Here is a 23,727-nt window from a genome sequence, read left to right on the forward strand (position 1 = left end):
CACTAGTAAAGTAATGCTCATTGACTCATTGGAAAAGACTCTGATGCTGGGAGGGATTGGAGGCAGGAGAAGAAGGGGACGGCCGAGGATGAGATGGCTGGATGGCATCACCGACTCAATGCACATGGGTTTGGGTGGACTCCGGGAGTTGGTGATGGACAGGGAGGCCTGGCGTGCTGCGATTTACGGGGTTGCAAAGAGTCCGACACGACTGAGCGACTGAACTGAACTGAACTCACAGGAAAATGATGATCTAAAAAGCAGTTAGGCCTAAATGTTTAGTTTGAACAAAGAGTAGTAATTGTGAAATAGACGCTAACAGACATGAGGAGACTAAAGAAAAATAAGGATTATTTTAACAAGGTCTGTTTGTACAGATTTCACTTATCCTGGACTCCGCATTTTTTGGTGACAAAACTGTTAATTTTTTTCCTGGTAAAGGGAAGGCACCTTTCACAAGGAATAATTACCTGCTTTGGGGAAGAAAAAGGGAAGTCAGAGCCCCATTCTTACATCAGCTGTTCTTCAAGTTCCTTTGCTGAAAATAATTTTTATGCCATAGTGGCATATTCTGGGGTAGCATAGTCTCCGTTATAGTTGTTATTCAATTCTTTTTTGGATGCCACGTGTCTTACCATTTTTTGTTTGTTGGTTTGTTTGGTGTCTTACCATTTATGGCACATTCTGGATGAGATGGCTCAAGGAGGGTTTACAAATTGATAATGGAGAACAAGAGTTTGTTGTTTGGGACGAATCACAAACCAGGAATAGGAGACAAAGAAGCAAACTGAGAAACATCACGGAGATCATAGGATGTTGGTGAGGAAGAAAGGTACAACAAAACACTGTGAGAAGGTTATGAAGTCAGGAGTAATAAACAGTCTCATGTAGCAGGATTAGAAATATAGGTTTAGATTTGCCCATTCAGAGGTCTCTAGGCACTATGGGGAGGATATTTTCCTCAAGTGAAAAGTAGGGCCGGTTAACTCAGTTGGTTAGAGCGTGGTGCTAATAACGCCAAGGTCGCGGGTTCGATCCCCGTGCGGACCACTTTATTTGGTGCCCAGGAGGCCGACAACTCTTTTCTAAAGAAATTTGCCTCTTAACCTACACAGACCTGGGAATAGTGGGTAGAGTCCCATTGCTGTCGTGTCCTACTCTTTGCTACCTCCCGGACCGTAGGACTCCAGGGTTCTCTGACCACCACTGTGTCCCGTAGAATGCTATTTAACTAGCTCATCCTTTGGCGTCCCTTCCTCCCTTGGGCTTCTCACGGGGCTCAGTGTAAAACAATCTGCCTGCCAAGGCAGGAGTTGCTGGCGACCCCAATTCGATCCTTGGGTCCGGAAAATCCCCTAGAGAAGGAAATGGCAACTCACTGCAGTATTCTTGCTTCTTGCCTAGAAAATCCCACGGGCTAGAAGAGCCACCACATATAATCATGAAAAGATATGCAGACAGTGACTCCAGATTATCCAAGGCTTGGAGATTTCATAAATGGGAAGGATCTAGTAAGTGACAGACACTAAAACATATCCAGGAAGGAGAAATATTAAAACCTTAATCTGGGACATCACTATTGTTAAATAAGGATGACCAAGTAATTCGTTGTACAATCAAATAAGTTATAGGTAGTTATTGATAGTGGGAGTGGGCTCCATTAATATCTATTTTGAGAAAACAAGCACAGAATGAAACTGTCCCTGGATGTGTTCACCCACTCCAGTATTTCCACTGATACAAATACAAGTCCTCAGGGAGTGAAAGATTTAGAAACCAGGTGGCAGTGAGAAGGTCTGAAGACAATCTTTTCTGCCTAGTGGGAAAATGGAGCAGTAAGGATAGTCAGATGAGGTGGAAAGGCCATAGGTTGATCTAACACAGGAATTTAAGGCACATTATCAATATTTTGGAAATTAAGTATTAAGATGACTGATAACCTCTTAATCATGCTACATTTCCAAAGTGTCTTTCAAGACTGCACTGGGTAAGACTGAATTTTTAAGTGTTCCTCCCACCCGGGTTTATTAGCTATGGATCCACCTGCCTATAGCTATCTGTAATGTTTCCTGTGGGAGGGAGGCTGTTTCAGTCTCAGGTGCCCTCTACAGGACACTAGGAGCTAGGTCAGTGGGACATTCTAGCAGTTAATTTTAACCTTTGTGGAATGAGATGAATTTAAACACATTGAAATTAGAAAACTACATTTCCAGCTACAACCCACTCCTATTAAGGAAAAAAAATAACCTAGCAGTCCCACTGCCTGAGACTTCCTTCGGCCTTGTTCTATTAACATGTCTGAAAACCGCCATCTTGAAAGTCGGAGTTGAAAAAAAAAAAGTGAAGGACAAATACAATGACTAGCTTGCAGTTAACACCGCAAACCTTCTATTACCATTAGATATCAGGCATAGTACCTCTGGCTTAATTCGTTGATAAGTAACAGCCCTTTTTATGACCAAGTGGATGGCCCTGAAAAGGGCCGTTTTGTAAGCAGAAACTTCCTAACTACACGGCAACTTAGCCGCCGAAACCGTAGAGGGTGCGGCCCTGACGCTTGAGCGCATAGACCACGTCCATGGCAGTGACAGTCTTGCGCTTGGCGTGCTCGGTGTAGGTGACCGCGTCCCGGATCACGTTCTCCAGGAACACCTTTAGGACCCCGCGGGTCTCCTCGTAGATGAGCCCGGAGATGCGCTTCACACCACCACGACGAGCCAGGCGCCGAATAGCAGGTTTGGTAATACCTTGGATGTTGTCCCGCAGAACTTTGCGATGGCGTTTCGCGCCTCCTTTTCCGAGCCCTTTTCCTCCTTTGCCCCTACCAGACATGATGAAAAGCAACTGTTCTTTCCCAGTACCCGAGATCCAGCTGCAGCCCTTTATATATCAGTTTTGCGGACCTTTTAGGAAACTGAAACAGCGAGGGCGGGAACTAGACTTCTGCCCCCGCCTCTTCCCTATCTTACTGGGTGTTTGCTATTGCCAAGAAGGGAAGGGGGCGTGGAAATGCTATTGGGTGTCTGACCCTCCTATTTCCTGGTTGGGGTCCAGAGTCGCTGGTTTTGTGGTCTCTAGACAGGTCCCTGTGGGTTTTCTCAATTAATATTGTACAAGTTTCCTCACCATTTTTATTATTTAATAAAAGGAGGCTGTTTTGCCACATCTGTCTATAAAAAGGGACAGAAAGCAGAATAAAACTGATTGTCAATGTGAAGATACTTTAAAAAGTGTATTTCTTAAATTCCTAGCAATACTTTTCAAACTTGGCTGATCGTCAATGTTTTCGTTTGGCAAAGCTTTAGATATACATCGTTTCAACATTCCTGATAAAGCGGGAACTTCAGGAAGGGGAGATAAAGTTAACTGAATTTCCACTCTATGCTGGAAAAGCACTGTTTACATTGTGAACATGAAGAATCGCAGACTTGAAAACCTAATTCTGTTCTAATAAGTAGCATTGTTGGGGTTAGAACTGATGCTTTCTGATTCTGGGGTGTAATGTCCTTGCCACCTACGTCAGTGAAGTATTGAAGATACAGCATGATGAATTGTGGTGGGTTAGTGACTAAGTCATGTCCAACTCTTTCGACCCCATGGATTGTAACCCTCCAGGCTCCTCTCCATGGGATTTCCCTGGCAAGAATAATGCAGTGGGTTGCCACTGAATAGGAATTTGCAAATTAACCGCATTTTAAAAATTATTGACTGAAATGCTGTTCATGTTAAAAGGATAACTGATGTTCTACACACCGATGATAGGTATTGATAAGTTTACTAGGCTGATGCCAATATTTACTCACATTCCACATATTCACATTGAATGCCTTCTATGTAACTACAGAGGTCATTAAGAAAAAACTCCCTTCTTTGCTGGTGTTTACTGCATAGGCAGTTAGAGGATTATTATTTCCTGAGTCACAAAGTTTTGAGTTTTATTTCAGGTGTGCTTACCTGTGGATTTAGACAATTTGCTCTCCCATGCTCTCCTTTTTGAGAGAGGCACTAACAAGAATCATTGATTCATCCTTTCAACAATTCAGGGTTTATTATATTCCAAGTACCCGTGTACAAACAGTGCAGTAGTCGCAGGAGACACAGATTTGATCCTGAGTCAGGAAGATCTGCAAGAGTAGGAAATGGCAACCCAATGGCAGATTTCTTGCCTTGGGAAATCCCACGGACATAGGACACTGGCGGGCTGCAGTACATGATATCGCAAAGAGTCAGACATGAACAGTTGAGTAGGCAGGCTCAGGAGCTTAGACTTTGAGAATTTCAGGACTAACCCCAAGTCTACTGAAATGATACAGCATTTTAAACAATATCTCCAAGTGGGTAGTTTGCTCCAACCACTTGGCCGGTTTGAGAGAGTTGTTTAAGAGCTGTGGTGTCCTACATTAGCCACTAGCCACCTGTGTTCATTTAAATTTAAATTAGTGAAAATGAAATCAAAATAAAGAAATAATTTCTTCAGTCAGTAACTACTATTTAATAGATGCTCAATAACCACAGGTAAACATAGAGGTTGTGCAGATACAAACACTTCTATCATTGTAGTAGGTTGTTTTAGGCTGTATTTTGATAGAAAATTTCTTATGGAGAACTTCTAGCCCAGCCTGAGAAATGGAATGTGGTAAATATATGAGACTGAGACTTGCTGCTGGAACTGAGGATTGGTGTATTTTTGAAATATAACAGAAATTAGTTAACTTCTAGATGTACCAGATATTACAGATAGAAGGAAACTGGAAAGTTGAGTGTAGTAAAGTTGTTTTAGGAAATTAAATTAATAATATATAGTTATGCTTGGAGGGGAGTTTCAAGCAGGAGCTTGGAGGGGAGTTTCAACCAGGAGTTTCACCTGGTCCTCAGGTGAGACCATCCGACAGAAAATTAAAACGGATGTGATTTCTCATTACCTTTCTGAGCACATGATTATAACACAATGCTCTACTTGTTATATAGCTCTTCTTTTTAATTTGGCCTTTTTTATATTTAGTGAACATAGTCACTTTTTTCCTTACATTTTTGAAAGTTAATGAATTTTAGAATGCTTATATACAGTCCCCGTGGCTTGCCCTGGTGCATACTACCTATATCTTTTACAGTCACTGGCTATGGTAGAGTGGGGTGTTGACACCAACATTAAGAGGACATGAAGTTGTGAGATGTCCATCACTTGTCTCACTTTAGTTTTTCTTATTTATTTTTTACATTTGTAAGGTAAAAATAGTTGAATTCTTAGTCTAGCAGAAAAATACACTGTTTTAGGATCTATGTAGATTTAGGATTCAAAAGTATTAAACACGAGTTTTTTTTGTGGGCTATAAGTAATAGGAGAAACTTTCCAAATTTACAGTCCCATGGGGATGAACCTGCTTTCGAGAACCATGTTCACACTACAGTTAGAGTGTAAGTACTTGGGTCTCAAGCAATAACAGTATGTACATGCAGCACAGCTCCATCATTCTATAAATATCTGGGGAAGAACTTTTCAGGTGGAAGCATGTCTCAATTATCGTCCTCTAGGAAAGGCAGAGACCTATAAACAATGAAGCGAATGGCCCTGAGCCCAGTGTCTTCTCCCTTATTTGGTACCTAAAAAGCCATGGTACCAACAGTAGTTGCATAAGAAAGAAATTGTGACATCTGCTGTAGGAAGTACTTTTCACCTATCTTAAACTGAGTACATATAACTTAGGGAACAAGTTGAACATGTATTCAACAACTGATATTATGACTACAATGATTACCAAAATAGTAAAGTATTAAACATCTGGATTTTACCTGTATCTTGAGGACTGATAGTATTAGGCTCTGGCCCAAAAAGGAAAAGGGCCTTTATAATGTGCTTGAAAAGGAAAGGGGCCTATATTACTGTTACTGTTGCTATCGACAGTGATATCATTGAGGATGACAAGTAGCCCTTTTTTCCAGACTCATAAAATACCTGTCCTGGGAAAATTGGAATGTTCCGTAGCCAAAATTTTAACCTTCCCTCTTTATACACTGTATTTGTATTTCGTATATAACATGGTCTCAAGTCCCAGAGATTTACTTTTAGACAGTATGAGTCCAAAATAACTATTGAAAAACAAACCAAGTGATGTCTATGTAATTTGTTAAGTATGGAGAGATGACATCTTTAAAACTGATTATCCTGTCTTGGAGTTATATGAGAAAATTCTCAAGTTACTATTGAACGTAGGCCAGAAGAATTAGATTTTTGAAAGTAGGGATATCTACTAGAAAAAAAATCACAACACCAAAATATCTTTCCTGTTTATTTACTTTGACAAACATGAGACTTAGTTTCAGTATTTGATTATTTAATAGATACTAGTTTTGTGCTTAATAATCCAATATTTACTCAGTTCCATTAGTTCTTCATGTTACAAAGAGATGGAGGAGTAAATCAGCCATATTTGCTATGAAATGTTAGTTCAGCTCCTTAGGTGAACATATTCAGCCAATTAATTTAGGTTGCGACAGTCAGCTTTGTATTTTGCTAGTAAAAACTCAAGGAAAGTTATGAAGACTCAGGAAATGATTTAAAGGAGAATTTTGTCTTCTAACGCCCTGTGTGCCTATTTGCAGTGTTGAAAACAGTTAAATCAAATATGTATTTTAAGTATCATTTTGGAATACAGGAAATATGTACACAATTGTACGCTAAATATTGGGGAAAAAAGGCTAATGGATAGACTGTCACTAAGCAATTTACAATATTAACCCAGGTGTATGTTTTTTGAGCTTAGAGCTGGTTATTTGTTATAGAACTGCCATTCTGGGGCTTCATGATTCACTTTTCTTCACTGAGGATGGCATGAGGGATTTCTAATGCCGATTTTGGGTCTAAAAAATCTATTATACTAAGTTTGAAAGAAGGTTTTAAAGACTGTGTTTGGAGCTGTTTATCTAGAAAAACAAACGGAGCAGCCCCACACCCCAGCCTTCCAGAAAACCCGTTTAAATCACGAAACACTGCAATCAAACCCAGTTTATAGTCTCGTCACTCATAAACTTTTTTAAAAAGTCAGTTTTTGCTAAAATAGTTATCTATCTTGTACGTAGAATTTTCTATCCCAGTGCCAATTCCCAGTGCTTAGTGCAAACAAGTTGCAGGAGAGCTGTGCTATTGCTCTCGCGAAAAAACCGATTTTCCTTGTATATTTCAGTAAAAATAAGGTTATTTATATAGAGTTGAAAAGAAAACAATGTGTATGACAATGCCCTGGAAGAAAGATTTGCAAAGGAAACAGAGAGAACTAGTAATTTTAAGGAAAATCTGAAAGTTGTCTCAATTTGACTGAAGTTTCCAAGAGAGTTGGGGGAATCAGGAAAGTTTCAGGGAGCCGGTTTTGAAAGTAGGTATAGCAAATAAGGCAGGAATGAAGCCTGAAGAGTCTCGGATCAGTTTCCCCCACATGCCTAATTATTTCGTGCCCAGATTTCTTATATTTTTCTTCTTTTTTAAGGGGCAAAAAACACAGCCACTCGGCAGAGCCGAGGAGTCCTCCCTAGCCGCGCGGCGCACAGACCAGGCAACCAATCATCACTCAGCGACTCTCTATATAAACCCCCAGCCGGCGACGCCCGGGACACGCCGTTCTGACAGTTTATCCTTACTATTTTGTCTTTCCTGGCTAAACAGAAGCATGTCGGAGACGGCTCCGGTTGCTCCTGCTGCTCCCGCACCTGCAGAGAAAACACCTGTTAAGAAGAAGACGAAGAAATCGGGCGCGGCCGCTGGAAAACGCAAGGCCTCCGGGCCCCCGGTGTCCGAGCTCATCACCAAGGCTGTTGCCGCCTCCAAGGAGCGCAGCGGCGTGTCTCTGGCTGCGCTCAAAAAGGCACTGGCGGCCGCCGGCTACGATGTGGAGAAGAATAACAGCCGCATCAAACTGGGTCTCAAGAGTCTGGTGAGCAAGGGCACCCTGGTGCAGACCAAGGGCACCGGGGCTTCCGGCTCTTTCAAGCTCAACAAGAAGGCGGCCACCGGGGAGGCCAAGCCCAAGGCGAAAAAGGCGGGCGCGGCCAAGCCCAAGAAGGCTGCTGGGGCGGCTAAGAAGCCCAAGAAAGCCACGGGTGCGGCCACTCCGAAGAAGGCTGCCAAGAAGACCCCTAAGAAAGTCAAAAGGCCGGCGGCGGCTGCTGGGACCAAGAAAGTAGCCAAGAGCCCAAAGAAGGCGAAGGCAGCCAAACCGAAGAAGCCGACTAAGAGTCCGGCCAAGGCCAAAGCCCCCAAGCCCAAAGCAGCCAAACCTAAAGCTGCCAAACCCAAGGCTACAAAGGCCAAGAAGGCGGTCTCCAAGAAGAAGTAAATCTTCAGCGGCACCTCCTGCTTTGAAAATCTCAAAGGCTCTTTTCAGAGCCACCCACTAATTTCAGGTGAAAGAGCTTAACCGGACATGAATCCCTAAGTTTACCAACGAGTTTTGTAATAAAGGTAATTAATTTTTTTAAATTTGCCGCTCTACTGTGATTGGACAGCTGAGTATGCGTCCGGGTGCGCGCGCACCACAGAATCAGTACCGTGATGGTGGTCACAGTGCTGTAGTGCGAGCTCAGTGCCTCTGAAAGGAGCCACTTGTGACGGCTCTGGGTCTTAGCAGGGATGTTGAGCAGGACGCTGCACTGTGCGATGGTAACGCGACCCCGAAGTTCCTCGTTGAGGATTTTAAGCTTCGGGGGGTGGGGTGGGTAGTGTACGCTTTGTGATGTGCCCCGTTCCCCGCCAGCTCCGGTATCTCTTCCTTGTACTCCAGCACCGCGGTCTCGTTCACCGGGACCCGGTCGGAGTAGTTACCCTTGGGAAGCAGACGATGCATGCGGTCCCTGGGAAACGAGCCTGGCCCGGGAGGAGCTGGTTTTTGGCCTTTGTTCGCCCTCTGCCGCCCTGTTTTCATCCTCCATATTTGTTAGGGAAAAAGTGCGACCTGAAGAGTGTATTATTACAGTCTGGATGTTTGTAAGGTTTTCTTTCCCATTGGTTTGTAGTGTCTAAGGAGAATTAGCCAATCAGAACGCACTCCCGGGTTTATTTGCTTGGTCTCTAGGAGAAAATACTGCGTCAATTAGAGACTGAAATACAAGGATTTGCGTATACTTGGAAACAGTTGAAAAGCTTGTATTTTTTTCCCGCTTAATGAATGTAGTCCTACTCGAGGGGACTTTGATACTACTGATATTCTGCCTGAGTCTGCATAATTGTTCCTACTATGCTGACAGTGTGAACTGCTCAGTCGTCCGACTTTTTTGAGACCCCATGGACTGCACCCCGCCAGGCTCCTCTGATCTTGGGATTTCCAGGCAAGGATCCTGGAGTGGGTTGCCATTTCGCTCTCCAGGGGATCTTACCGGCCCAGGGATCGAACCTGTATCTCCTGCATTGTAGGGCGGATTTTTTACAGCTGAGCCACTGGGGGAGCCAACCCTAACACTAAGGTATAGTAAAAAAAATTGTTTTAAAAAAAAAGTATAAAAAGCACTCCTGGCTGTTTATAATTTACCCGTTTATCAAATTCTTTCCCGCTAAGATGGTTGGCAGTCTCATATCTTTTGGTGGATAAGTAATAAATAGGGAGATAGAAATAATTAAGCTTTGGGAAACGCAAGGAGAATGCTTAGCTTCTCGAGCCGCAGTAACCAGGGCGAAATAAATGGTTCTAGCAAGATGGATGTTTCGTCATTTCCACTTTATACTGTTTTTAATTTCAGGGGAATGCCACTGTGTTTTACTGATGAATCTTGACAAAAATCTGAGTTTTGTAGACCATTAGGCAGTTGTAAGCATGGTTGGGGAAAAATTACATCTTAGCAAACTAAATTCAGTTAAGCATTTCCTTTTAGTATGTCTGTAAGCACAAGCAGTTACAGTGGATTTTGCAGACCTTATTGAGTTTTTCAACAGTGGCTGTCATAGATGTTTTTATATCACTTTGAAGATATGAAGATATCTTGAAATAAAGTTTACATCATTCTGAGTCCTTGAAACTGACATTTGTTATTCCACCAGTTGCTCTGTTATTTGATATGACTAATGAAGCACATTATATGTACGTAAATACATTTTAAAATTATATTTTAATATGCCTTTCTTATCCTGTATTGGTATTCTAAAACATGATATTGAAAAGGTGTTTATAGGTTCCCCAGGGTGTCCATAGAGTCCACCATACAAGTCATGAGTCCCTGAGCAGATTGTCAGTGGGCGAACACCTCATGGTTAAAAGGCTTCATCTTATTTATTTGCTTACAGCCTATTCCGCCCCCCCCACCCCACCCCCACCCCCACCGCCAGCCCCTTACATACACCTTACTGGTTAATAGTTTATTAAATTTTAGTCTTTCAACTTTAAAGAAAAAAAAAATCTTTGATTATCTTTCTAGCTTTTCTAAATGAGATTTTATTTTTCATCCATTGCAGTTGCATTCCATATTTTCTTCTTTCTGGAAAGAGCCCCAAATCCCGTCTCTTAGAACAGTGGTTTGGTTGAGAAGGATATTTGGATAAATGGGAAAATGTGAAATGGTTACTCAAGAGTCTTTTTGAATATAATAGATTGCATCAAGAGGGAAAGTTAAGAGGGAAGAGACCTGCGAGGTCTTTAATACCAGAATGAGTTTGGCTTCTGATGAAGAATGATGAGGAATAAGAATTATGTGGGAATGTGACATTCAATAAGAGTGGTACTATACAGTATCTGTAGTTAATTACATTTTACAAAGCTCTTCTATGCCTACCTCACTATAAAGCTCTTGCAGTAGGTATAGCTAAACTCCTTGTTTATTATTATTAGTGTGTACCAGATGTCTTTGGGGGTCTTAGTTCCCCAAGCAGGGATTGAACCCAGTGTTTGCCGTGAAACCACCAAGTCGTAACCACTGGACTACGAGGGAATTCCCAATGTTGTTGGTTTTACAGTTCTGCAAATTGTGGCTTAGAAAGATGAAATGGGCAGCATCATCGTCAATAAACAGTGCACCTGAGTCTCAAACCCAAAGTCTCAAAGTTTCTTTCTTCCTAGTGTCATTTTCTGTGCACTGCTCCCCATCTATTATGCCTACTGGAAAATGAGTTCTCTATTTCATTTTGATGCCCATCTAGAAAGACGTAACATTCATGTATTTCTGTTTGAGATCCTTTGTGACCTATCCAATTCACAATCCCTTTAGAATGTACCAGAAGCAATTAAACATCATTCATTCAATGCTCTTCTAGTTTTAGTCTGGCTTCTGTAAATTAATATTCATATTCCTTTCCCTTGGACAGTTTCTAATTTCCAAGGAAATCAGAACTTGTTTAAATCTTACTCCATCTTCCCAAGTTTTGTTGCACTTAAAGCAGCTTAAAATGAACAACTTGGGAATGGGTAAAGAACACAAAGATGGCTTGATATTCTGCACCAGGAAGATGAAAGATCAGAAAGCTTATTCCTGTCCCAAAGCCACATCCCTAGGAGAGTATTCTGAAACACTCATCCTTGGAGTTCTGATGTTCTTTTGGTGAACAAAGGTGGTCTGTCAGGTACAGTGGCAATACCCAGGTTTAGGAAAACTTAACAGATCGACATTTACAGATGACAGATATCGGCCAGGAACCTGTATGAGTAGTTGTCTGCAAAATATACTAAAAGGAAAAAAAAGGTTTCTTAGCTTGGAAGGTGTGAAGGGCATGTGCATATTTTCTTAATGCAGGAGGGTACTTAGGCATATGACATAAATCTAAGCCAAATGTATTAATAATCTTTCAAACCAGCCTGAAGTTACTATTTTCTTACTTCTGCTTAGTAATTACCTGACTCCTTATAACTGCAGGAGGTAGACTGAGTTCATGTCACTGTGTGGAGGCCTTGATTACTCATGTCACTCAGTCACTAAAGCAGGTAAATGTTTATATAGTGACGACCTGTAGACTGTAGCCCACCAAGCTCCTCCATCCATGGGATTCTCCAGGCAAGAATACTTGAGTGGGTTGCCATTTCCTTCTCCAGGGGATCTTCCTGACGCAGGGATCGAACCCAGGTCTCCCACATTGCAGACAGACACTTTAACCTCTGCACCACCAGGAAAGCCCTTAAATACAAGAATCCAAGTACTAACATCAGAGATTTCAAGGGAGGAAAGGAAGCCAGGTTGAATAAAGAAGAGGGAGGAGGCAGGAGAGGGGGGCGAAAGGGGTGGACTTACAGACATCTCCTGCCACCTACAGATACCCAGGCGAATTGGGACTTTCCCCTGGGCCTCCAGAGAAGGGAGGACTAGAACTCGGCCCTACCAGAAATCAGACCAGACCAGAACCAGAATTCGAGTTCTCTGCCAAGAGGAGGTGATCAGTCTCCAATCCTCAGCTCAGGCTGAGGGCCCTTCGACCAGATTCCTGTGTCCAGGACCGGGGGACTAGAAAAACAGGGAAGGATAGGAAAGGTTAAGGAGAGGAAAGAGAGAGGGAAGGGGAGAGAGGTCAATAAAATCTCTTGTTCTTTACCGGTCAGGGCACTCTGGCCAGTTGTGTGTGTCAGGAGGAGACCAGGGACAAAAGGGTCCCAGTTGCGGCCGCTTGGTCTGGTCCATTGGCAGGTAAGCTGGACCATGAGTATCCCAAGTGGTCAGGAAGTCAGTCTCAGTGAAGAGGAGTCCCCACCAGAGTCGCCATTTGTTGCAGGAAGACGGACCCCTTCCAGGGCCCGAAACTGGGCTCTTGTCTAACACTCGGAAATGAATTGTCCAAGGAGACACATATGCTAAACAAAAGATTTCATTGGGAAAGGGCACCCGGGCGGAGAGCAGTAGGGTAAGGGAACCCAGGAGAACTGTTTATATAGTAGTAGTAGTGAAAGTCACTCTGTCCTGTCCGACTCTTGCAACCCCATGGACTGTAGTCCACCAGGCTTCTCTGTCCATGGGATTCTTAACGCAAGAATAGTGGAGTGAGTTACCATTTCCTTCTCCGGGGCAATCTTCCCGACCCAGGAATCAAACCCATGTCTCCTGCATCGCAGGCAGATTCTTTACCGACTGAGCTATGAGGGAAGCTGACATTTATATAATCTGACATTTTCTCCCATCTCATATTCTCTCCTTGTCCTCTTACACCTGGGATGATTCCATTGCTTCCTAATTAGTACTGTAGCCATGTTATTCCTAACTCGTTCTTCCTAATTAGTTTATCCAGCCCCTAATTCCTAAATTCTGATCATCTGTCATATAAAAATTATTGCTGCTAAGTCACTTCAGTCATGTCCAACTCTGTGGGACCCCATAGACGGCAGCCCACCAGGCTCCCCCGTCCCTGGGATTCTCCAGGCAAGAACACTGGAGTGGGTTGCTCCCTATTAGCCTTTGGTTCAAGTGGGAACTTTATTGCCTTTTGTTGTTGCTGCTTTTTCTGTTTGTTTTGACAGTTCTATTCATCTGTAATTCTCTCCTTTCTACCTGGAATAAGCTTTCCAATTTCATCTCAGGTTCCATCTCAATGAATAAGTTCCCCTAATTAAAAAAATCTAGTTTCCCTGCTAATGTGCCTGATGATAGTAATATTTCAGTACTATTATTATCAAGGGAATATTTATAATGCATCTTTTCCCATTAAACTAAACCCTAGGTCATTAGTTTTCTTTGTCTTGTTTTTCCCAATAGTCTAGGTGTGTTTTTAATTGACCAATCTTTAAAATCCTGTCAGATGGTGGGATTATCTCCAGATAATCAGATTCAGTGATTTCATTTACTGTTTTTCTGTATGAGACTAAGGGTAATAAATCTCAGCCCCTTCTATCACTCTCCTCCCAATGGCTTAACTTAGGCCCTGTACTAGCTCTTTTACTTCCATCCAAGGTGTTGGGGCTTCTGAAAAGAAAGAAAGACATCCCCAAATGAAAACAAAAGAGCAAATAATCAAAAAAAACCCCTTAAATATAACACCTTTGCAATAAGTCTTCAAATGCAGAATATAAAAATTTACCTGTGTGCACATGTGGTAGGCAGGAAATGGGGAAAGTATGAAATGGTATTTCTGAATCATCTTGATTTTTTAGCTATCATTTCCATAAAATAAAGATACTGATTATTCAGAGAGTATATATTTGTTTTTAGTTTACATGTAGTTATATATAGGCAACCAGGTAAGCTTGAAGTGGTTATACAAGTTAGTGTTCCAACAGGTACCTATAAAATGTCACGTGATTTAGATTTGTGACATTTTCCCAATAAAATAAAAATTCATTAAAAAAGGTCTCATATTAAGCACTAGCTTTTCAATGTATTTAAAAATTTTTTTAAATTCTGTTTGTCAGCTAGCATCATCATTGTTTAATGAGCAGAAAGGCTAAAAACTCAATGTTTTATTTTTATAGCTGTTCATCAATTCTATTTCTGTGCAACTGGCTGTAATAATTGTAGTATAATTAAACACAGTTTTATGTTACCCTGTACATTTTCAAAATCTACCCATTTCCTTTAACATATACGAAAACATTTAGATAAACATGTCAGTTTTCTTATGACGGCTCATCTTAGGAATCAAGCCTCAGGGGTAGCTACTGAGGATCACCCTAATACTGTTGTTAACTATAGTAATGCTTAAAGGGGAAATGTTTTTGGTTCTACTACTTTTTATCTATAATTTTTTTAGTTTCAGTCTCCTCATTTGTAAAGCACTAACAATAATAATAATAGATATTAGGAGATAACTATTGAGTTTACCTTATTTATGGCGCTTTCAGACTAATAATGACTTCTGGCAAACTCAATGCAAGTCAGTTTATTTCTAGGTGAAAAAAACTATTTAGTATTAAACTAACATGAACTCTATCAATCTTTTACTCTTATAATCAACACTGAATGGTACTTTCTATTTGTCCAACAACTTTTAAATTCTAATTTCACTAAATTTCTTGAGAATTTAATACAAAGAACTATTCTAGATGTTTTGGTGGATTTAATATTAGATATTTTTCGTGCCTTCGTGGGCTTCATCTCTTGACATCCATCATCTGATGAGACAGAAACAGACATTAAAAAACTCACCGTGCTATAATCTCAAAGTACAGAACATGGGAAACAAAGTTCTAATATGGAATGCTTTTATTTGGCACTAAAAATGTCTTACTTCATTATTGGAGTTATGAATATACTTTCTTTCCTTACAAGGGTCAAGGCTTTCCATTTCTCAGCATCCAAGTCTCAATACCTGACAGACTTCCAAGAACAATTACTTCATGCATAAACTTCTATTTCTTACGATGGCTAACTTGGCCTGAGCATTTATTTACAGACTTTTTTCTGTTAAACTTCTCACCTGGTTCTTGTTTTTCCAGTGAGTCCCGAGGTAAAACAGCTCTCTCACACACACACACAACCCATGTACCACGCCTAAATGTGCAGAACCTACATACAATAAGGCAAAATGAAGTAATTTAAGTCGTGCAGGTAGTTGCTACATTGATAACTTACAGAGAACGTAGGATTTCCTAAACTGCTGCACACACATAGGTTTTTTCAACCTCTGCCAAACTTATGTTCCACTCACATATTACAGCACCCTTCATAGATTAGGTGATTGGCTCTGAAAAGAGCCTTTGGGTTTAAGTTATTATCAGTCAACAAGCCAATTTATGCCCTCTCTCCGCGGATGCGGCGTGCAAGCTGGATGTCCTTGGGCATGATGGTGACGCGCTTGGCGTGGATGGCGCACAGGTTGGTGTCCTCGAAGAGCCCCACCAGGTAGGCCTCGCACGCCTCCTGCAGGGCCATCACCGCCGAGCTCTGGAAGCGCAGGTCGGTCTTGAAGTCCTGCGCGATCTCGCGCACCAGCCGCTGGAACGGCAGCTTGCGGATCAGCAGCTCCGTAGACTTCTGGTAGCGGCGGATCTCGCGCAGGGCCACCGTGCCGGGCCGGTAGCGGTGCGGCTTCTTCACGCCGCCGGTGGCCGGCGCGCTCTTGCGGGCCGCCTTGGTGGCCAGCTGCTTGCGCGGCGCCTTACCCCCGGTGGACTTGCGAGCCGTTTGCTTAGTCCGCGCCATTGCTAGCCTCCAAAACAATGGGATTAGACTAGGATGGTTGCTCCCGTATTTATAAAGGACCGGAATCACTCTGATTGGATTGTGGGCAATTCCTGTTACTTACGGGTTGCTTAATTCCGGAAGTGCTTCGAGCTATTTAACATTGGTTCATCCATCCGGTGCAAATTTCGGATTGGTTCATTTCAATCAGCAGCCATCTTCCCCCTTAAAAAAAAAAAAAAAAAAGCATTTCCCAAGGTGCTTTATTAATACTACACTGCCAAGTATGGTCCACAAGCACATTAATCATTCAGTAATGTTGAACTTTTCTCCTGTTTGGATATAAAAAATAGAATGTGTCCGTGAAAGCCCTTTAGAATTCATACACCTGCCATTTTATGCATAGTTAACTTTTTCATCAGCGTTCTAATCCTGATAATTGTCCCCTGTTTAAGAATTCACCGTCTAAGCCTCTCGAGTCGTATTCCACATTTACAGTTAATGTCTCATTCCCGGTAACATGGTCTTTTAGTACATACTGTTAAGATGTGAAGAATTTTGTATTAAGGGGACACGCAGCAAAATCCCAATATTCTGGAACCTCTAATGTTTATTTTCCTGTTTGACTCAAAACTGGTAATTTGGCTCTGTTCTATGGTTTTGACGCACTTAAACTGTCAATCTGGGGTTAATGGCGACATCCGTCAACAAAAGGTTTGCAATGCGGAACCTGAATAAAAGATGGCGGCGATCGAGAGACTTTAGCACACTGCAGTGGGCTAGAATCTCGGGAGTCATTCTGAGAGTCTCAAGGTGTCCGAGACAAACCCACAGCGCTTTTATGAAGACTTGACTCGGCTACTTAATAGGAATTCTTTACCTAGTTTTCACATTCAAACGCGAAGCCTTTCCTGTAAATAAAATGTTTTATCGATTTTTAATTATTTATGTCATGTAACATTATTCTTAACCTATAGGAATACATGAACGCCTTTCTTTTTGACCCCATAAAGAAAGCAGGTTTTGAACCTTAATTTACATACTATTTATCTATTGGTCAGTTTACGTCCAATTAAAGATCAGATTTGTGAGTCTTTGACTGTATCCGTGATTTAATACTTGTGATATCTTGTTCTCCTTGGGTTTGTTTCCCCATTTTTCATGCTGTTTTTCACGCCAGAGATAGCTAGATACGCCCCAGCCTCAAATAATATTAATCACTCAGTCGTGTCCGACTCTTTGCGACCCCCATGGAATGTAGCCTACCGGGCTCCTCTGTCCATGGGATTTTCCAGACAAGGAAACTGGAGTGGGTTGCCATTTCCTTCTCCAGGGGATTTTTCCGACCCAGGGATAGAACCCGGGTATCCCGCATTGTAGGCAGATGCTTTACCTTCTGAGCTACCAGAAAAGCCCTGTTCTGTATAGGTCTGTCTATAGAATGCTTAAGTAGGTTCTCCTGACACTGGCATCTTGTGAAAGGACTTGGGCATCAAGAGCTCGTTTGTCAACCACAACATCGAGATATGAGGGGGGTGAGATGTCGCGCTTGGCGTATAAGTGCTGTACCATCACATTCCGGCCATGTGGCTGCTTTTGTACATGGAATTGACCAAGGAGTCAGTGTTCAAGAACACCAAGGTTATCACCAAATTACACCAGCTCCAAGTAAAAATTTTCTCTACCTTTAGCATTCCTCAATGTCTCTTTATAGAGCTACCAATTTTTATGTGAGAGCTATAATATTAAGATTTTCCAGCTTTTTACATTTTTTAAAACATTCTTTAAAACGCAGGAAACCAACCATAATTCAATATGAGAGGTTAAATTTTTGTTCTTTAATGCAGCAAAGAATTTGAAATAATTGTGTATTGTAATAAGTATTAGGAAATTCTAGTATTCTGGTTTTTAGGTTTTTGTTCCTTAAAATCTTTTAAATTGTTCTTATATTCATTCATTGTTTAGATTTAAAACTTTTCTGGTGAGTTCCTGTGGACTTAAAATTGTTTAATGATGACACTTGTGTTTGGGGTCCCTGTTTCAAATAATCTAATGTGTTTCACAAATATTAGTCATGAGAACGTGTTTGTACAAAGAGGATCAAAATGTCATTTAAACAGTGTATAGGCCTAGAGTATTTAGTGGAATCTCAAGAGTTTAATCTCAACCACTAGGGTGGACTATTTCAAAGGTGATTGTTCAAATTTATATTAAACATAAAAAAAAATTCACTTTATTTTCCTTGAGTCTATTATTGATATAATTAATCCTACATTGTGCTGAAGCAGGGTCTGAAACCCTCATTTTGAGACATTTTTAAATTTTTATATTCCTTACCTTCAGTCAGTGGTAGGTTCTGTATTCATTTACACAGGTGAGGAAAAAAAAAATCAAAGAAACAAATCAGATGTAGAAGTGCAGGAAGGACAGAGGATATGAAAAGAAATGCATAGTTTTCCTGAAAATTCGATAGTTTCTGTATTGTTGAAAGTAAAATAACATAGAAAAATTGTTTTCAGTACTTTTCAACTTACAGACTTGCTATTTGGTACATCAGGCAGGCACTACAAGTATACATGCCAGAGTGTATTGTGTCTGTGTGGAGTATGGAGTTTCATCTAATTTTGTAACTATGATTGTTAAAGTTTTTATTTGTTTTAAATTTCATTTTCCCCTTAGATAAAGACTGTAGTTTTAGTTAAATATATCTGTTATTTTAGATGACATGGTAGAATCTTTAGAATCTTAGATGAAGATTCCAAATGTGCTGGCTGTCTTTATTGATGGATAACAGATTGCCTTGAAGTTACTAGCTTCACACATGCATTATCACACAGCTTCTGTGAGTCTGGGCATGTTTTATCTGGGTCCTCTATAAGGATACTGTTGGGGTGTTATGCAGGGTTGTGGTCTCTTGATTGGGGGAAATATATGCTTCCAAACTCACTTAGTGGTTGGTTCTTTGTAATTTTAGGACTGAGAATCTTATTTTCTTCTTGACTGTTGGCTTGAAGCCCTTATAGGCTGCTAGTCTTCCCTTAGTTCCTAAAGAGCCCTCTGAGTTTCTTGTCATTTGGACCTGACAACAGGGATGCTCGGCTTGTGAAAACCAGCATGTAGGACTTCCCTGGTGGTTAAGAACCTGCCTCCCAAATTAGGCGATAGGTGTTTGATTCCTAGTCCAGGAAGATTCCACATGCCACAGGGCAACTAATATTGAGCCCTTGAGCCAGAGCTACTGAAGCCCCCCACCCTAGGGCCCATGCTCTGCAACAAGAGACACCATCACAATGAAAAGCCCATGCAACTAGAGAAAGACTGCATGCAGGAACAAAGACCCATTGCAGTCAAAAATAAATAAAATTTGTATTAAAAAACCAAACCAGCATACAAGAGATTGGAAGATGTTACAATCTTATTGATAACCTAGTCATAATCACAAATTTTTTTACATCCTGTCACCTATGGTCTCATGCTTTGATGGGTAAAAAGAGGTCACAGGTCACATCCACAGTCTAGGGCCTTGATCACATAAGGGTGAACTTTAAGAGCAGAAATCGTGTGGGCCACCTTAAAAGACCATCACAGGACCCTATGACCAAAAAGCAGTTACCTAACACTTGTCTCTTCTCTCCCTCTTCCCCTCACACCTGCCCCCACAGTACTGGGATTGGTTCAGATGGCCTGCAGGTAGGAAATCTACTTAAGGAAAGGGCATCTAATACCTTGAAGTCCTTTCCAACAGGCCTTTGCCAGTTACTTTGTCTTGAAGCCAAGACAGACGACTTTGTTCAGTTATTACTTTGGGGACTCTTTTCCCCTTTTCTTTGCAAATGCTGACATATGAAAAACTCTGGTGTAGCTGAGTCCCAGCACAGGGCTGGATGTCCATGTGTTTACAGCTAGCTTTCTGACGTTTTATACACGAGAAAAGGATCCGGAGGGTTCATCAGGTGAATTAGTTGTTGCTTTATTATAGACTACCAGGGAGTAGATTTGACAAGGCAGGAAACAAATCCCAAATTCTCTTTACATTAAAAAAAAAGTTGACCCGGTAGTTTATGGTCCTCGTGCCACGTAAGCCTCCTCACGGGTGCCTTCACTTCGTTTAGTTCAGTCTTTCATTGTACCTTGTCTTGAATTTCTTTCCTAGCAGCTGTTTATCAGGTTTTCTTGAAATGTGAGGAGACTATTAAAGTAGTACTTGCCTTTGCTCACCAATGCAACTTCCGGATTATCAATGTCTCATTTTAAAAACTTATGAAATTCATTAACTTTGCAGGCTAAGGGTTCTTAGTAAGAGTTGCACAATTTAAAAGCCATTATGTGGCACTGTAACTGCAACACAGGGCAAACATTTAATGCACAGGTACACAAATGGTAAAAGCGCCTGCCTACAATGCAGAAGACCTAGCTTCGATCCCTGGGTTGGGAAGATCCCCTGGAGAAGGAAATGGCAACCCAGTCCAGTATTCTTGCCAAGAAAACCCCATGGACAGAGGACCCTGGTAGGCTACAGTCCATGGGGTCCAGTCGAACACGACTGACCAACTTCACTTTCACACAAACATGAGTTATATTAAAGCAGTTACTTAAACCTGAGATCACAAGTTCACTAAGCCCCATTTCCTCGCAATAGAAAAAGCAAAAAAAAAAAAAAAAAAAAAAAGCTGAATGCCACGAGCTCTCTCAAGTGAACAGATAGGTGGCCCTGAAAAGGGCCTGATAAACTGATACAGAAAGCTTGTTTGTGGGTTCCGGCTTAACCGCCAAATCCGTAAAGAGTGCGTCCCTGACGCTTCAGCGCGTAGACGACGTCCATGGCCGTGACCGTCTTTCGCTTGGCGTGTTCGGTGTATGTGACCGCGTCCCGAATCACGTTTTCCAAAAACACTTTTAGCACCCCGCGAGTTTCCTCGTAAATGAGGCCAGAGATGCGCTTGACCCCACCGCGACGAGCCAAGCGGCGGATCGCGGGTTTAGTAATACCTTGAATGTTATCCCGCAGAACTTTACGGTGACGCTTCGCGCCGCCTTTCCCAAGGCCTTTCCCACCTTTACCGCGTCCAGACATTGTTAAACTTACATCAAAAAGCCTATGTAGCAATCTAGATAACATCTGCCGAAATTCTTATTTATAGTATGGTCGCGGACCTATTTGAAAACTACAAAAAGGCGGGTAGGGGAGGGGCTCATTCGTAACCAAATATATCCCAGCCCACCCTGAAAGTCTGTGGGGCAGAGTCGAGGAAAGAAAATTTCTTTGCTCATTCCCTGAATTTCACCTGAAAGACTCTTGTTTAAGGCCGTTTAAAAACATTCTTTTGTTTCGTAAGGCATAGTACCTATTAAGGCAACATCTGTTTTCAACTTTGAATATTGAAGCTTAGTCATTGACCGAGATTTTGTATTGCCTCATTCTTCAAACGCATTTCTGAAATGCGAACAAGTCCCTGGGAAGCATTTTTGTACAATTTAAATGAAAGTGAAATAACTATTGTGGTAAACTGATCTTCGGGAGCAAGGAAATTGCTGATATCCATTGGGAAACAAGGTTTTCTCGCTGATGTGTCTTATTCGGAGACATCACTCTATTGCCTGTGCCCTCATTACTTGCTAGTTTTTCACATTATAAGGTTTAGGATCAGGTTTGTGACAGGTATTTTCTCGTTTTCAATTTTTTTTTTTCCATTTGCAGGATGAGAATTTTAATTCCGATATCATAAACGTGTTTGGAAAATCAACAAGTTAATTTTTGGTTAAATGTTTCTTCTTGAGTACTATAATTACCTGAGGAAATTTCATCTTCTTGCTCCAGAGATTGACTTTCTCCCCAGTACTATTATTATTTTTTAATTTATGTTTAACTTTTTCTTTATTTTAGTTTTGTGTCCGCTGCCTCACGGCATGTGGGATCCAGTTCTCCAACAAGGATTGAACCGACTTCTGCAGTGGAACTGTTAAGTCCTAACCACTGGAAAGGTGGGGAAGTCCCGCTCCCCAATATTCTTCAATCTCTCGATCTGGTATTTTGTAATCTGGGCCTATGTTGCTTTTATAACTTCCACATCCCTAGGTGTGCAAACTTTTTATTTAAGAAGTCAGTGCTAGACACTTGTTTAGTCACTAAGTCGTGTCCAGCTCTTTGCGACTTATATATAGTTCCCTCAGTTGAACCAGCAGTATCCATTGAGATCTCCATTACTTACTATGGGGTGTCCCTTCCCCATTTCACCTCGGAGTAGTCTTTCTGAGTCTGTGTAGATGGAAGGTCTTGACCTGGAGAATGAGGAATATGTTGTATCTTTATCTTTTATCTAAGCAGGGCTCAACTCCTCTCTGTTTCTGCGACTACTCTACTGTTTTGGAGTATATTCCACAGGGAACAAACTCCAACTACTCAGCCTGGTGTCATCTATCTCTTGCCTCTATGTGAGAAAAATTGTCTGAGCCTTGGAAGTAAGGTTAAGATGGACTGGAATGGGTGAATTTAACTAAGATGACCATTATATCTACTACTGTTGGCAAGAATCCCTTAGAAGAAATGGAGTAGCCATCATAGTAAACAAGAGTCCGAAATGCAGTACTTGGTTGCAATCTCAAAAATGACAGAATGATCCCTGTTCATTTCCAAGGCAAACCATTCAATATCACAGTAATCCAAGTCTTTGCCCCGACCAGTAACGCTGAAGAAGCTGAACAGTTCTATGAAGACCTACAAGACCTTCTAGAACTAACACCCAAAAAAGATGTCGTTTTCATTATAGGGGACTGCAATGCAAAAGTAAGAAGTCAAGAAACACCTGGAGTAACATGTAAATTTGGTCTTGGAGTACAGAACAAAGCAGGGCAAAGGCTAATAGTGTTCTGCCAAGAGAACACACTGGTCATAGCAAACAACCTCTTTCAACAACACAAGATAAGACTTTACACATGGACATCACCAGATGGTTGACACTGAAATCACAATGATTATACCCTTTGCAGCCAAAGATGGAGAAGCTCTATACAGTCAGCAAAAACAAGACGGGCAGTTGACTGTGGCTCAGATCATGAACGCCTTATTGGCAAATTCAGACTGAAATTGAAGAAAGTGGAGAAAACCACTAGACCATTCAGGTATGACCTAAATAAAATTCCTTGTGACTATGCAGTGGAAGTGTGAAATCGATTTAAGGGACTAGATCTCATAGACAGATTGCCTGATGAACTATGGATGGAGGTATGTGACATTGTACAGGAGACAGGAATCAAGACTATACCCAAGAAAAAGAAATGCAAAAAAGCAAAATGGCTGTCTGAGGAGGCCTTAAGAATAGCTATGAAAAGAAGGGAAGTGAAAAGCAAAGGAGCAAAGGAAAGATATACCCATTTGAATGCAGAGTTCAAAAGAATAGCAAGAAGAGATAAGAAAGCTTTCTTCAGCAATCAATGCAAAGAAATACAAGAAAACAACAGAATGGGAAAGACTAGCGATCTCTTCAAGAAAATTAAACATACCAAGGGAACATTTCATGCAAAGATGGGTACAATAAAGGACAGAAATGGTAGGGACCTAACAGAAGCAGAAGATCTTAAGAAGAGGTGGCAAGAATACACAGAAGAACTGTACAAAAAAGATCTTCACGGCCCAGATAATCACGATGGTGTGATCACTCACCTAGAGCCAGACATCCTGGAATGTGAAGTCAAGTGGGCCTTAGGAAGCATCATTACAAAAAA

General features: G+C 41.4%; 4 protein-coding genes and 1 non-coding gene across 5 annotated transcripts; 2 read left to right on the forward strand and 3 right to left on the reverse strand.

Annotated features, from left to right (window-relative positions):
- The first annotated feature begins 975 nt into the window (after positions 1-975).
- On the forward strand, positions 976-1,050 carry TRNAI-AAU (transfer RNA isoleucine (anticodon AAU)). The gene has a single exon. It is a non-coding gene; the product is annotated as a tRNA-Ile (tRNA).
- Positions 1,051-2,520: 1,470 nt separating this feature from the next.
- Positions 2,521-2,832, reverse strand: LOC138069540 (histone H4). Its single transcript, XM_068960864.1, has one exon. The coding sequence runs from the start codon at positions 2,830-2,832 to the stop codon at positions 2,521-2,523; it is 312 nt and encodes a 103-aa protein (XP_068816965.1).
- A 4,798-nt stretch (positions 2,833-7,630) lies between these two features.
- Positions 7,631-8,422, forward strand: LOC138069241 (histone H1.3). The gene has a single exon (XM_068960465.1). It carries the CDS (start codon positions 7,662-7,664, stop codon positions 8,325-8,327), a length of 666 nt encoding a protein of 221 aa, XP_068816566.1. The 5' UTR covers positions 7,631-7,661; the 3' UTR covers positions 8,328-8,422.
- Positions 8,423-15,615: 7,193 nt separating this feature from the next.
- Positions 15,616-16,026, reverse strand: LOC138069425 (histone H3.1). The gene has a single exon (XM_068960721.1). The coding sequence runs from the start codon at positions 16,024-16,026 to the stop codon at positions 15,616-15,618; it is 411 nt and encodes a 136-aa protein (XP_068816822.1).
- Positions 16,027-20,767: 4,741 nt separating this feature from the next.
- On the reverse strand, positions 20,768-21,079 carry LOC138069537 (histone H4). The gene has a single exon (XM_068960861.1). The coding sequence runs from the start codon at positions 21,077-21,079 to the stop codon at positions 20,768-20,770; it is 312 nt and encodes a 103-aa protein (XP_068816962.1).
- Between the last annotated feature and the right edge of the window lie 2,648 nt (positions 21,080-23,727).

This window comes from Capricornis sumatraensis, chromosome 22, assembly GCF_032405125.1.
Source record: "Capricornis sumatraensis isolate serow.1 chromosome 22, serow.2, whole genome shotgun sequence".
NCBI lineage: Eukaryota > Metazoa > Chordata > Mammalia > Artiodactyla > Bovidae > Capricornis > Capricornis sumatraensis.